Source organism: Melanotaenia boesemani, chromosome 2 (assembly GCF_017639745.1).
Source record: "Melanotaenia boesemani isolate fMelBoe1 chromosome 2, fMelBoe1.pri, whole genome shotgun sequence".
In the NCBI taxonomy this organism is placed as follows: Eukaryota; Metazoa; Chordata; class Actinopteri; order Atheriniformes; family Melanotaeniidae; genus Melanotaenia; species Melanotaenia boesemani.
In genome coordinates this window covers 1,775,827-1,791,317 of record NC_055683.1, presented here as the reverse complement: position 1 = coordinate 1,791,317, position 15,491 = coordinate 1,775,827, and the positions used below count along the sequence as shown (strand labels likewise).

Genomic DNA, 15,491 nt, shown 5'->3' with positions numbered 1-15,491 from the left:
ATGGGCGACATTTCAGAGACTCAGATACATCCAATCAGCATCAGCGATCACGCACCAGTTTCATTCACTCTGAGAAACAAAAATAATAAACCGATTGGTAAAAGCTGGAGATTTAACACCTCTTTATTGAAAGATCCTGAGTTTATTGATTATTTTAAAAAAGAATGGTCAATTTATATAGAAAAAAATGACATGCCTGAAACTTCAGCGTGTCTCCTTTGGGAAGCAGGAAAAGCAGTGATGCGAGGGAAAATAATTTCCTTCTCCTCACATAAGAAGAAGAAGGAAACAGCAAGAGTTTTAGAATTAGAACTCAGGATTAAATCATTGGAGGAGGCTTACCGCATTTCCCCCGAAGAGCACACAATGAATAATATAAGGAAAACTAAATTGCAGCTTAAAGAAATTATAGATAAAAAAACACAGTTTTTAGTGCAAAGACTTCGCTTGGAGAACTTTGAACATAGTAACAAATCTGGAAAGTTTTTAGCAAATCAACTAAAAACAAACAAGGAGAAAACAACAATCTCCTCTGTTAAAGATCAAGACGGAAACATCAGCCATGACCCAGACAAGATAAATGACACGTTTAGAAGCTTCTATAAAACATTACATGAATCACAGATTAATCCAACAGATGAACATATTGAACAATTTTTAAACAACATTAATCTACCAAAACTAAAAAATGAAAATAAAATAACTTTAGATGCACCTATTACTGTAGATGAACTCCACGAAGCTCTCCAACATATGCCCAACAATAAAGCCCCGGGTCCAGATGGTTACTCAGCAGAATTTTACAAGGAATTCTGGACAACGCTAGCTCCTACATTTTATAATATGTTGTTAGAAATACAGGAAAAACAAAAAACACCGCAAAATATGAACTTAGCTAATATAACACTATTGCTAAAACCAGGCAAAGACCCCACACTTCCATCCAGTTACCGTCCCATATCTTTAATAAATGTAGACCTGAAAATAATTAGTAAAGCTCTTGCCAGAAGGATAGAAAAAATAACCCCTCTTATAATACATCCGGACCAAACAGGTTTTATAAAAGGTCGACATTCATCTACTAACACACGTAGACTAATTAACCTCATAGATTACTCTACTTTACATAATCTAGAATCCACAATCATTTCTCTAGATGCAGAAAAAGCCTTCGACAGGGTAAACTGGAAGTTTCTATTTGCAACACTAGACAAATTTGGGTTTGGACCTGCTTTCATAGAGTGGATTAAAATATTATATAATAACCCAAATGCATGTGTGAAAACCAACGATCAAACTTCTCCAAGCTTTCGCTTACAGAGAGGCACCAGACAGGGCTGTCCACTCTCCCCCTCACTTTTTGCCATTTTCATAGAGCCGTTAGCAGCTGCTATTAGACAAAATATAGAAATTAAAGGAATCCAGGGCAAAAACATAGAACATAAAATAAGTCTTTATGCAGATGATATATTACTTTTCCTTCAGAACTCACAAACATCACTCTCTGAGACAATCACAGTTATTAATAAGTTCTCATCAATATCTGATTATTCTATTAACTGGTCTAAGACTACAGCCATGTCCATCAACTGTGACCTACAAAACATCCCTAATATCAAAATACAGACAGGAAACATTAGATATTTAGGTATAAATATTTCCCCCAGATTATCAGATTTAACAAAATTAAACTATGTTCAGCTACCAAAAACAATAGAAGATGATCTCTTACGGTGGAGGCGCTTACCCATCTCACTAATGGGGAGAGTTGCCACCATTAAGATGATGATTCTACCTAAAGTTAATTATTTATTTTCAATGATACCCACTAAACCCTCCACCAGTTGGTTTAAATCTCTGGACTCTTTCATATCCAAGTTTCTTTGGAAAAACAAGCCGTCACGTATCAGTCTTAAAACCTTACAGCAGACTAAAGATAGAGGAGGACTGGATCTACCAAACTTTAATCACTACTTTATAGCTAACAGGCTGCAGTACATCTCAATGTGGCTCAAACCCAGTTATCTGGATGAGCCGTGGCTAGATGGGGAGCAGGCTTTGTGTGAGGACTTAGTCATCTCTGACCTGCCGTTCATCAGCTCAACCATTAAACCATATAAGTGCTTTAAAAGCCTTAACATCCGTTTTTCCTTAATGGCTTGGTGGGAATTCTGTAAGATAACCAGATCTTCCCTCTTTCCATGTAGACTTACACCCATCTGGAACAACCCTGACATCCTGCAGAACAAAAAGATGATAAACTTCACTCAATGGAAGACTAAAGGAATACAACAGTTAGGACAGATAATAGAAAATGGAAACTTTGTATCTTTCAACACAATTGTCTCACAGTATGGAATCAACAGCAATAAATTCTTAGAGTACCACCAACTAAAATCAATTATATGTAAGAAGTATACCCCTGTACAGTTAGACTTGCAGCTTCCTGTCAGAATAGCAGAATTCTTGAATCTTAATACTCCAAAATTATTATCAAAAATATATAGATTACTTGCAAAGCTAGAAGACAGGATATCTCTCCCAACTTCAAAATGGGAAGATGATTTATCTAATAACTTTGATCAGAAAAGATGGTCACAAATATGTTTAAACACGTTTAAAATGACTCAGAATTCAAATATACAACTAATACAATTCAAAATTCTCCATAGAACTCATTATACAGGACACAGGATGTTCAGGATGGGCCTTTCACCATCAGATATCTGCCCACACTGCTCTGAGAACACTTCTGATAGCTACATCCATGCGCTGTGGTCCTGCACACCTGTCCAAAGGTTCTGGATTAAGGTGTGTGAAGATCTCTCAAAATGGTTTAAAACCAGTTTTTCTGCAAACCCCACACTTTGCCTACTGGGCGACCTGGGTGACACTAACATAGGAATACACTCCATAAACTTGGTCCTCGCAGTCTTATGCATCGCAAAGAAAACTATCCTTGTGAACTGGAAAGATAAGAATAATTTGTCTATCCAGCAGTTTAGAAATCTCCTGTTAGATCACATCAGCATTGAGACAATGTCTGCCTCCTCCAGGAACCAATCAGATGACTTTCATTCCCTCTGGTCCCCTGTGACTGGCTACATCACCTAATGTAGGTGGAGGATTGCGGCTTCGCTGGGATGGGGGTGGATATGGGTGGGGGGTCCCTGGTGGCTTCGGGTCTCCGGTTGTCTCCTGGGTGGGGATCTCGGCTGCTCCGCTGCTGGGTCGGCTGGGGGTTCCGGTCTGGGCGGGCGGCATTGGGTGGGCCCCGGGGTGGGACTGCCTCGTGGCGGTGGGGGGTGGCTGCCGGGGTGCCTGGGTCGGTGTCCGTCGGCCCCTGGCCGGGTGGCCGGTCGGGCCCGGGGTGGGCCGGGTGGGGGGCCCCGGGCTCTGGGGTGTCGGGTCTCCCCCCTCTCCTGGGGGTGGGGGGTCTGCCGCTGCTGGGGGGGCTGGGCCCGTCCGGATGTGCCGTGCCGGGGGTTGGTCCGTGCCCTGGTGCTTGGTCGCAGCCCCGGAACCTGGGTGGGGGTGTGTTTGTATATAGGTGGGTGTGTGTGTGTGTGTGTGTCTGTAGGTATGCGGGTGTGTGGGTGGGTGTAGAGGGATGTGTGTGCTGTATGTGTGTGTGGGTGTGTATGAAGGTCTAGGTGTGTGCGTGTATGTGTGTGTGAGTGGTGTGCGGGTGTGTGTGTGGAGGTCTATGTGGGATGTGTGTGTGGGTGTGTGTGAAGGTGTGTATATATGAGTGTGTGCACGTGGAGGTCGAGGTGTGTGTGGAGGAGTGAAGGAGTGGGTGGAGGCGTGAGTATGTATGGAGGTGCTTGTGTGTATATGCAGGTATGTATGTGAGTGCGTGTGTAGTGGTGTATGTGTATGGAGGGGTATGAGAGTGTGTGTGTATGTGGGCACCGGTGTGTGTGTTTATAGGTATGTGCGTGAAGTGTGTGTGTGGAGGTATGTGCACGTATTGAGGTGTTGGTGTATAGAGGTGTGTGAGAGGGTGTGTGAGTGGCTGGGGTAAAAAAAAAAAAAAAAAAAAAGTGTGTGCGTTTGCAGGGGGTTAGGACGTGTCCTCTGGGGGGCGCCCTGGCCGGGTGTTGGGGGCGTGGGCCTGGGGTTCCCTTCCTTTGCCTCGCCCCCCTCCCACTCAGAAAGAGGAAAGTGGCCCCTTGGGCTGGTGGCTGGCCCCTGGGGGGGTTCGTGGCGTGCCTGGGTTGGGGTGCCTGCTCCGGGCCTGTGACGCCCTTCGGGGCCGGCGGGGGACGGGGGCGCCCTAAGCCACTGGCGGGTCGTCTTCCAGGGGAGAGGTTTGTGTGTGTGTGTGTTGGGGGGGGGGGGGGGGGGGGGGTGGTGTGTGGGTGGGAGAGTGGTGTGGGTGTGGGGGGATGGGTGGTGGAGGGATGGTGTGTGGGAGGGTGGGGTGTGTGGAGGTGGATGCGTGGTGTGTCGGAGGGGGGGTGGTGTGGGTGTGGGAGGATGAATGGTGGAGGGATGATGTATGTGTGGGAGGATGGGGTATGTGTGGGAGAATGTATGGTGCAGGGATGGGGGAGTGTGTGGGAGGATGGATGGTGGAAGGATGGTGTGTGTGCGGGAGGATGGATGGTGTATGGGAGGGAGGATGGTGTGTGTGTGGGGGAGTGGTGTATGTTTGGGAGAGTGGGTGATGGAGGGGTGGTGTGTGTGTGTGGGAGGATGGGGTACGTGAAGGTGGATGTTTGGTGTAGGAGAATGATGTATGTGTGGGAGGATGGGTAGTGGAAGGAAGGTGTGTGTGTGTGTATGGGAGGTGTGAAGGTGGATGAATGGTGTGTGAGAGGGAGGATGGTGTATGTGTGGGAGGATGAGTGGTGGAGTGATGATGTGTGTGTGGGAGGATGGGATAGGTGTGGGAGAGTGTATGGTGGAAGGATGGTGAGTGTGTGGGAGGAAGGATGGTGTGTGTGTGGAAGGATGGATGGTGGAAGGATGGTGTGTGTGTGTGGGAGGACAGAGTATGTGAGGGTTGAATGGTGTATGCGTGGGAGGATAAATGGAGGAGTGGAAGGAGAGTGTGTGTGTTTGTGTGTGTGTGTGTTGGTCTGGGGGGGGGCAGGACTGGTTCTCGGGGTGTGCGGCTGGGCGCTGGGGTGTGGGGCTGGCCTCTGGTGGTGGCTCCTGGGCCCGGGCCCTCTGCCCCGTCTGTCCCGGGCGGCCGGTGCCCGGGGGGGTCGGGGACTGCTGGCCTCGGCCCGCCGGGGCCGGTGCCCTGGGTCCGCGGGGCGGCTCCTGCTGGGGTCTCCTGCTGCTGCCTTCCTGGGCGGGCGAGTGGTCGTCTCTGTGGACCGGTCGGGGTCTGTTGCCTGCGGGGGGGCCGGTGGCCTGGGTCTCGGGACCGCTGGCCTGACTCTGGCCTCTGTTCAAGTGAGGTGGCATCTGCATGATCACTCTGCATGGTCACTCCTTCCTGAACGTCTCCACACAGTCTTTGCGTCGCCGTGTGGCCGAGTTCTCCAACACATCCACACAGGTTTCTCTGCGCGTGTTCTTGAATACAGCAGTTTCACTTATATCTATTATCATATTTTGTTTCTTTTTTTAATTATTTCTGTTCTTATTATTATTATTACTCTTACTCTTATTATTATTATTGTTACTATTATCAACTAGTTGTGTAATGACCTACTGGCTAGGATGATCGTAGCTATATATGTTGTAAGTAGTATGGATTACATGGTCTTCTGTATGATGTTTCAAGTCCCCACCCGCACTCCCCACACCCTTTCTGTCCCTCTCTCTCCCCTCCCTCTTCTCTCTACTTTCTTTTCTCTCTCTCTCTCTCTGTCCCCTCCGGTCGAGTCCAGCATTAAGAGTCTGATTTAATAAAGTTTTTCATCAAGAGGGACTTTATACATGTAGTATAAATCCCTGCTTGATAGAGTAAAATTGCCCAGCACCAGACGGCAGCCAGACAATCATTCTGTTTGCAACGATGCTGGACAAGACAGGTTAAAAAAAAAAAAAAAAAAAAGGAGATCAAGATATCCGTTGTATCACTGCCGGTTAGAGAAACTGGGCTGGTTGCTTCAGGGGAATCTGCCGGGCGAACCCTTTTGGAGCAGGTTTTGGAGCTCGTCATCGCAGCGTTGGACTTCCCCATCACAATCCACTGGAAGCTTTCTTCAATGAAATCCGTCGGGTTGGCGAGATCTTCTTCACTGTGATCTAGAGTGACCAGGTTGGTGTGGTTTGGAATATCGACCCCTTTTTTATATATATAAATATTAGTGCTGGGCAACGATTAAAATTTTTAATCACGATTAATCACATGACATGCTGCGATTAATCACATCGTTACGTGCAAAATGTCTCTTTCCTTTAAAAAAAGGCCTACAGCTATAAAAAGAAAATGCAGTAAGTTTTGGTTTACAATCACGACATCAGGGGTCTCCAACCTGCAACTCTGGAGCTGCAAGTGTCTCTCTGGACCTTCCACAATGCCTCTAAATACGTGGCTAAAATATTTTTTAAATCTTTCTTTCTTGTCATTAGGTTGGAAACCATGGACTTTTTTTTCTTTCTTTTACATCATTTTCCACAAATATCTACATTCCTTAGCAGAAAGTCTGTTTATCCTCTTTTTTAAAATAAAGGTTTTATGTTTTTCTTTATTTTAAAACTTTAAAAATGGAAATAAAAATGTGGTTCTTTAAAAATAACAAATATCCTATGGTGGCTCTTCATTAAAATATATATTAAGTTTCCTTTTTGAAAAGTCTGGTAACATCTGCGTCTCTAAAGGAGTTTTATTTAGCTGGCTGAGGGAAAAATGGCTCTTTGGACTGGAAAGGCTGCAGACCCCTGCACTAAACACATAAACAGGTTTAGCAGCAATTTTCAGATAAAATATTTCTTCATATATATTTATAAAATCAAATATTTATGAAAAGGATGAAATGTTCAGGATTTACTAACTAAAAGGTAAAAAGTCAGCAGGATGAATTTAAAGCTGTGAAGCTGCTTCCTTCTAAACACAGAAGGAACAATATGTGATGAATATCAGCATCAGGTGAACAGACAGAAAGCAGGATTAGAATCTCTCAGCTTCTAGATGGTGAGGAGAGAGAAATATTCACAATATGCACAATAACTTCCATCCATGCACCGTCACTGCTTCATTATCCACATTTCTGGATATAATTTCTCTAAACTTTCATTTTCAGCCTCCGCTACCGGGAGTTAAGGGTTAACATCTGGTTTCCGGGTGTAGCGTCAGGTCTGTAGATGTAACTATAAACATGTGTGGTATCCACAGAAAGTCCAAAATCTCAGCTACCAGCTCAGTAAAACCATTTCTATCACCAACAAACACAGTTAAGACAACAAATTATTTAAAGAGCAGCTACACAAAGTCCGAAAAATATGTAAACACAAATTGTGTCCACCCCACGGCATGAACACGAACAAACGACTCCTCTACTGAAAACTCACATCTCACAGATTCCACAGCTGGAAGTTTCATTTCGATATGACCAAGATTCACCGAACCAGAGGCAGAAGAAGACCCGATTTATGCTTCACGTTTGTAAAAGTCAGAAAACACGTCTTAACTTTGCTGTCTTGCATAAATTAAAACCGCATTTATTAAAAAAAATAATAAAAAAAAAGTTTCCCGTCCAAAAATTACGATGTTCTTTCCATCTGCATGAATTTTGACAAAGGTAAACGTTGGTTCTTCTTCTTCTTTCTTAAGTTCCAGACAGAAGACGTCTCTTCATTTTCATAAACCCGCTCTCTCCCGATCACGTCAGACACACCGCTGCAGCACAGAAGGGAAACATGGACGCCATGTTTCTGTCATCAAAGCCAGCGGCCAGCAAAAAAAAAAAAAAAAAAAAAAAAATTATTAATGCGTGATTAATGCGCGTTAATTAAGAGTTGCGTTAAAGCGCGATTAACGCGTTAACGTGCCCAGCACTAATAAATATATATTATTATTATTATCTTATTCTTTCTCTGTTAACTTGGGGCGTTTGTTTTCAGTAGCGCACCATGTTGATCATGGCAAGTCTCTCCAAGTCTCGCGTTACAGCATACTGTCTCTCGCTGTCTGCCTGCTTTCTCGCTGTCTGCCTGCTGTCTCGCTCTCTGCCTGCTGTCTCGCTCTCTGCCTGCTGTCTCGTTCACATTGTTTGTCATTTGTTTGTTTTTAACAACCCGCCTGTTTTTTATGCATCACAGCCCATAGATCACCAAACCCTCCTTCCTGTTTTATTTTTATTATTGAGTTTTCTGACTTTTATCAGCCGTACACATTAAATACAATAAGATTTTAATAACTGGTGATTTTAACTTACATATCGATAACAGTAGCAATCCCTATGCCTACAAGTTTTTAAATCTTTTAAAGAGTATGGATTTTAAGCAACATGTAACACAGCCTACACACAACAGAGGACACACCCTGGACCTGGTCATGACCTATGGCCTGTCCACTGGTGTGTCCTCTGTTGTCGACCTGGCTGTGTCAGACACCTACTGTGTGTTTTTTAACATCACCAGGTTTATCCAACAGGAGGCCCCGGTGAGAATTGTGAGAAAACAATATATTACTCCTGAAGAAGCTGCAAATTTTATTGACATTTTACATCAAACTCCTGCTCAGATTTTACCTGCATCATGTGATTTTATTGTAGATAATTTTAACAATAAACTAAAATCAGCTATTGACTTAGCAGCTCCACTTAAAACTAAAACCTTATAAAGAACATCCAAAACACCATGGAGAAATGAGGAAATTGGAAAGCTGAAAATAAATTGGAGGAGAGCAGAGAGGAAATGTAGAAAAACTAAACTAACAATCCATTTTGAAATTTTATGTGAACAACTCAAAATCTACAATAACACACTTAAACAGGCCAGAATGCTCTACTTCTCACACCTCTTCACAGACAACAGAAATAACCCCAAATTTCTTTTTAAATAAATGCTGATTTTAACAAGTTTTGACAACATCAGATGCTGCATGTGAGCATTTTCAAGATGACTTCAAAGGTAAAATCGATATTATCAGATCCAGTCTTTTATCTTAACATGTTGTTGATTTTAACAGATCTGAACCTCTGCTTTTATCTGAGGAAACACTGGAGAGTTTTGTCCTGGTTGATGCGAATGTGCTTGGTCGAGTTTTCTCCAACTAAACCCAACAACCTGCCTTTTAGATCCAATTCCCACATTTCTTTAAAAACATTTTATGGTTTCTTTGAGTATGAACTTTTAAATATTGTGAATTACTCTCTTCAGATGGGTGTTTTCCCATCTGCCTGTAAAACAGCGGTGGTAAGGTCCCTTCTGAAGAAGAGTAATTTAGACCTCACTGTTTTTAATAATTACTGACCTGTATCCAGCCTCCTAGATCTAACCGCTGCCTTTGACATAGTAGATCACCAGATTTTATTAAAGAGACTCAAAAGTCTGCTGGGCCTTTCAGGTACTGTTCTTAAATGTTTTTACTCCTATCTCAAAAATTGACAATTTTATGTAAGTATGGATACATGCTTCTCAAAGACCCATAAAATCCAACCTGGGGTTTCCCAAGGATCAATTCTAGGCCCACTTCTTTTTAATCTGTCCATGTTACCTTTTGGGGATGTCATCAGGAGACACTGCATTGATTTCCACAGCTAAGCTGATGATACACAGCTTTACATCGCTGTGTCTCCAGTTGACCTGGAGTCAGTTAACATTCTTTTAAACTGTATTTTAGATATTAAATCATGGATGGCTGAAAACTTCTTACAGCTCCATTAGGACGAAACTGAAGTTTTAATTATCGATCCAGAAGACAAGAGAGAGATCATTTTATCAAAACTGCAAAACTTCTTGCAAAAATCTGGGTGTCCTTTTTGATTCTGAGCTGGATTTTATTCCACACATTAGAAATGCCACAAAGACAGGATTTTATCATCTTAAAAACATTACCAGTCACCATTTTCTCTCTCTTGCCAGCACCGAGGTGCTGAAGCTTTTATTTCTAGTACATTCGATTTCTGTAATGCCCTGTTTTGTGGTCTTCCCAAAAAGTCTATTTCTAACCTACAATTACTCCAGAACTCAACGGTATGAGTTCTGACGAGGACCAGAGGTGTGGGAACACATTACACCAAGTTTTAAAATCGCTGTATTGGCTCCCCGTGCATTTCAGGATTGATTTTAAGGTTCTTATTGTTATTTATACATGTCTTCATGGTCCTGGGCCTTCTTATTTACCAGACCTGCTTTTAGATTATGAACCCTCAGAGACCCCGAGATCCTCTGGTACCGGCCTCTTGGTTGTTCCCAAAGTCAGAACCAAGACTTCTGGTGAGGCGTCGTTCCACCACTACAGGCCTCGACTGTGGACCAGCCTGCCAGAGAACCTCAGGGCTGCAGAGACTGTTGATGTTTTAAAAACAGGCTCAAGACCTTTTTTTTTCTGTCTAGTTTATAACTGAATTGTATTTTGTTTTGATTTTTGCACACTTTTTATTTATATTTTTCCTGAACTCCTTTATTTGTATCTCTATTCTTGTCACTCTTATCAGTACTTATTGTTTACAAGTGTATTTATTGTTGTTTTTACTGTTTAACTCCAGTGTTTTCCTCCTGGGGATCCTTCATACCGGTGGCTCTACCTGCCCTTGTCTGGGTGGCTGAGGGTCCTGCACTGCAGCTCTGTGGCTGTGTTGTGGACCCCGGCCTGTTCTCACCTGGGTGGTTCCTGTGGTGGCGCCCTTTGTGGTCATGGGTGGGCTGGCAAAGAAAAATAAAATTAGATTTCATTTAATTTAATTCATACGGTGATTTCTTCTATGTTGACCCAAGTAGAGCTGCTCATGATTACTAGGCTGAACTGGTTTTATTTTTATTGCATGATTCTCCATTATTCTTTATTATTATTTGTGGGGTTAATTTGTACAAGTCCAGCCTACGATAGTCTACAGTCATTGTTAATGTTAGTGCCGTATTGTGTTTGAAGAGAGGAAATAAATGTTTTTTTTTTTAAATGTGTTGTCTCACCAAGGTGCTCTGCTCAGGGTGTGCATCTGCTGGTTTAAAAGGAGGGATCTTTGCCCTGTTACACGGAGACTTGTCCTTCTTAACAGCATTTTCATAGTCATGAGGATGGTCTCTCAGTATGTCCAGAGACACATGAAGCCTGTTCTTCCATGTGCATTCTGCCTGTCTGCAGGGTCATCTGATGGCCCGGGTGGTATCATTAAGTCAGGGATCCGGCTTCATTTTAGCTGATTTAGAGTTGAAAGTGCTATTGTCGCCTGGTTTCTGCCAGGTCTCAGTCAACAGGAGAAAATCCAGGTGATGAGTAGAAATCAGATTGCTCAAGATAAAGATTTCATTTGCAGGAGAGAGGGAAGTCTGGTCTTCCCTGCTTAGGCGGCTGCCACACAACCCCACCCTGGAGAAGTGGAAGAAAATAGATGGATGGATGGATGGATGGATGGATGGATGGATGGATGGATGGATGGATGGATGGTCTACTTTCCCTCTGCCAGGTCAGACATGGAGAAGGTGGAGGAAAAGTGAAGCACAAAGAGACTCAACTTCTCTACCTTCAGATCATCTTCAAACTTTCCTTCCTGATAAATCATATAGTAGATCTGGCTTGGTGACCCTGATCCATCCCTTTTGTCCTTTTGTGGGTGAATTCACGCAAGGACATGAAGTAGACCCTCTTTTCTGTGCACATCAGAGCAGGAGAGAAGGAAATCAGCCCAGATGCCCAGAAAATTTGCAAAGACTTGAGCAGTTCTTGGCTTTTCAAACAGAAGTGGAAAACTATGGACAGAACATAGACAGTTATAGTTCAGAAATTTTGCCCCTGTTTGACACACGGGGGGGGGGGGGGGCAGCGGTTCCTTATTAATAACATCAGACTGTTTAGTGTAATAAAAGGACCAATTATGAACCTTTAAACAATCTGACTTTGAATATTACGCCTGTCACCTTTTGGTCTCTGCTGGAGGAAGTCCCATGATGCACTGGGCTCCTCTCTGCTGGAGGACGTCCCATGATGCACTGGGCTCCTCTCTGCTGGAGGACGTCCCATGATGCACTGGGCTCCTCTCTGCTCTCTTTACTCTCCGTGTAGAAACGTCTGACGTTGTTCATTTGTTTCTCTTCTTCTTTCTCAGCAGGAATCCCAGGGTTAGTTACCAGTGGCGGCAGATGGTTTTTCTTCCTGAAGGTGGTTTTCTGACATGTTGACAGTTTGTACAAACACAGATTCGTTTTAAAAGTTTTTTAGGAGCTTTACTGCAAAAATAAACAAGAAATACAGAGAGATTTATGTTTTTATTCTAACTGCAAAAATCTTTCCACATCAAATTCCTTCACATCCAACCTTCATATTTCTTGACATACTCACGTCTTTTTTCACAGTTTACAGTATAAACTGAATGAAAACTCAAATGTGAGTGTGTGTGGATTAAGATAGATGAATAGAAGCATGGTTTCTAATTCTCTGTGTGGAAGCCGGTTAGCCTGCAGCTTCATGATGAGGCTCCTGCTTCATGAGCATAATATTGCTGCTGCATTAATCCCTACAAATTAATGGAAAGAGAAAATACTTTGCAATCTCTCCTCCATTTCATCTGTTCATTCCATCTGTTTGCCATTTCTCCTCTCCGGCATCGGATTCAGATCCTCGTCTTCCTCGTCCTCTTCCTCTGAGCTGCCTCGCATCTGGTTCCAGAGAGGAGCCAGCCTGCCCTCTGCTGTCACCCCCATCGGCTGAATGATCTGGTCTCTGCAGAGCACAGACGAGTCAGAAATAACTCAATGAGTAGAGCAGGATGTTCAGTCTGAATCATGGCAAAACCGGCACACCAGAAGTCCCAATCTGGCCAGCAGGATGAACTTAGTAAACATGAAAATAACAAAGAAGATAATAAATGGAAATTTTAATAAAAGTAACTAGTCTTGTTTTCCATTCACTGTCAAAGATGGCCTATGTATTGTGTCACTTTCTGTGTACCTTGCTTGTTTGCTCTGCTTTGCTAGCCCTGTTAGCTGCACATGGAAATGGATATTCTCCGCTGTTTGTCCTTTCCACACGATATAACAGTTAACACACTCTCCTTCTGTTTTACCGCTTCTGAGATATATCAGTTCCTTACCCTCCACTATGTTAAAAACACTTTCATTAAGCTTTCCGTGTTAGCACGGCTGCTAGCACGGCTGTTTCTAGGACTGCTCTCTTCTAGATGGAGATATCTGATGGTTCTTCAGGTATCTGTTGGAGCCACTTCTCCAGTGTGGAGGGGACATGGCCCCCAGTACTCCGATGACCACTGGTACTCTGTTGCCTTCATCTTCCAGGCTTTCTCCAGCTCTTCCTTGAGTCCTTAGTATTTCTCAAGGTTCTCGTGTTCCTTTATCCTGATATTTCCATCGTTGGGCTACATCCATCACTATGGCTTTCCTTTGCTGCTTATCCATGATAAAAATGTCCGGTTGGTTGTCCACTGTATCTAGGTTTGTATCTGGAAGTCCCACAGGATCTTAGCCCTCTCATTCTCCACCACCTTGGGAGGTGTTTCTCATTGTGACCTTATTCCATATTCTGCACAGATGTTTCTGTACACTATACTGGCTACTTGGTTATGGTGTTCCATGTATTCTTTGCCTGCCAGTATCTTACACCCTGCTGTGAGGTGCTAGATTGTTTCAGGGGCCTCTTTGCACAGCCTGCATCTGGGGTCCTGCCTGGTGTGGTAGATCTGGGGTCCTACCTGGTGTGGTAGACCTGGGGTCCTGCTTGGTGTGGTAGACCTGGGGTCCTGCCTGGTGTGGTAGACCTGGGGTCCTGCCTGGTGTGGTAGACCTGGGGTCTTGCTTAGTGTGGTAGACCTGGGGTCCTGCCTGGTGTGGTAGATCTGGGGTCCTGCTTGGTGTGGTAGACCTGGGGTCCTGCCTGGTGTGGTCGACCTGGGTCCTGCCTGGTGAGGTAGACCTGGGGTCCTGCCTGTTGTCGTAGACCTGGGGTCCTGTCTGGTGTGGAAGACCTGGGGTCCTGCCTGGTATGGTAGATCTGGGATCCTGCATGGTGTTGTAGACCTGGGGTCTTGCCTGGTGTGGTAGACCTGGGGTTCTGCCTGTTGTGGTAGACCTGGGGTCCTGCTTGGTGTGGTAGACCTGTGGTCCTGCCTGGTGTGGTAGACCTGGGGTCCTGTCCGGTGTAGTAGACCTCGGGTCCTGTCTGGTGTGGTAGACCTGGGGTCCTGCCTGGTGTGGTAGACCTGGGGTCTTGCTTGGTGTGGTAGACCTGGGGTCCTGCATAGTGTGGTAGACCTGGGGTCCTGTTTGGTGAGGTAGACCTGGGGTCCTGCCTGTTGTCGTAGACCTGGGGTCCTGTCTGGTGTGGTAGATCTGGACCTCCATTGTCCTGGTACACAAGACTTGCTGCTGTGCTGCCATGATTAGTTCCTCTGTGCTGTCCTTCAGTCCAGCCCTCTCTAGCCATTGGTAGGACTTGTTCATATCCACCACTTTAGCTATCTGTCTGTGGTTCATCCCTGCGTCTCTGTGCTTAGTGAATAGCCTCTGGACACTAGATATGGGGTGAAACCATCCATGCATGATGAACAGCTTCCATGTTTTAACATCTGTGGTCTGAAATTCTTCCATTGACCAGCAGGGTATCTGAACACTGGCAGGGCATAGCTGCTAACTGCCCAGATCTTGTTCTCTTCATTGGTCTGACTTCTCAGGACTTGCCTTACTCATTGCAGATATTTGGCTGTGGCAGCTTTACTTGTGACTTCTTTATGGTTGCTGTTTGCTTGTGGTAAGTAAGTAAGTAAGTAGTTTATTTCGAGCACATACAAAACCACATGTACAGCCATGACAATTCCAAATACAAAAAAAAAAAAAAAAAAAAATGAAACAAAGATCATGCTTGAAAAGGGGAAAAGTACCTTGGTATGCAAACATCAACATCTGTTATTCTGCCCTCTGTATGGACTACCTTCCCTCTCTTTGTTAACATCTGGGCATATTTCTCCAGTCCGAATGACACTGCAATGTCTCGCTCACTCTTGGCGTACAGCTGGATGTCATCCATGTAGAGGAGATGACTGATGGTGAGTCAGGAGCCATAGCCAGTCTTGATTAATTGGCTGAGGGGGTTCAGGCCTATGCAGAACAGCAGCAAAAAGACAAGTCTCAGGGTATACACCCTGAGACTTGCAATTGGCTTGAAGTTGGCCTCCAGGGTGGTCTGCCACAGCCTCATTGAGTTTGCAGGTTATTGGCCAATAGTTGGATGGGACTGTTCCATTCTGGGGATCTTTCAGTATCAGGACTGTTCATCCCTTGGTCATCCATTCAGGGTGGGTCCTAGCCCTCAGCAATTGGTAATTTGTGCAGCTAGGTGCTCATGGAGTGAAGTTAGCGTCTTTATCCAGAAGGCATGGATCATGTCTAGACCAGGTGCTGACCAGTTCTTC

At 44.4% G+C, this 15,491-nt stretch overlaps 1 protein-coding gene across 1 annotated transcript in view; it reads right to left on the bottom strand.

Moving 5' to 3' along the window:
* Positions 1-12,354: 12,354 nt before the first annotated feature.
* The window catches only part of si:ch211-195b15.7 (synembryn-A), a 47,858-nt gene continuing 44,721 nt past the window's right edge, over positions 12,355-15,491 (bottom strand). The window contains exon 14 of the mRNA XM_042001240.1: positions 12,355-12,790. Coding sequence (XP_041857174.1) covers positions 12,640-12,790 — 151 coding nt within the window. The 3' untranslated portion in view covers positions 12,355-12,639. The remainder of the gene's footprint in view (positions 12,791-15,491) is intronic.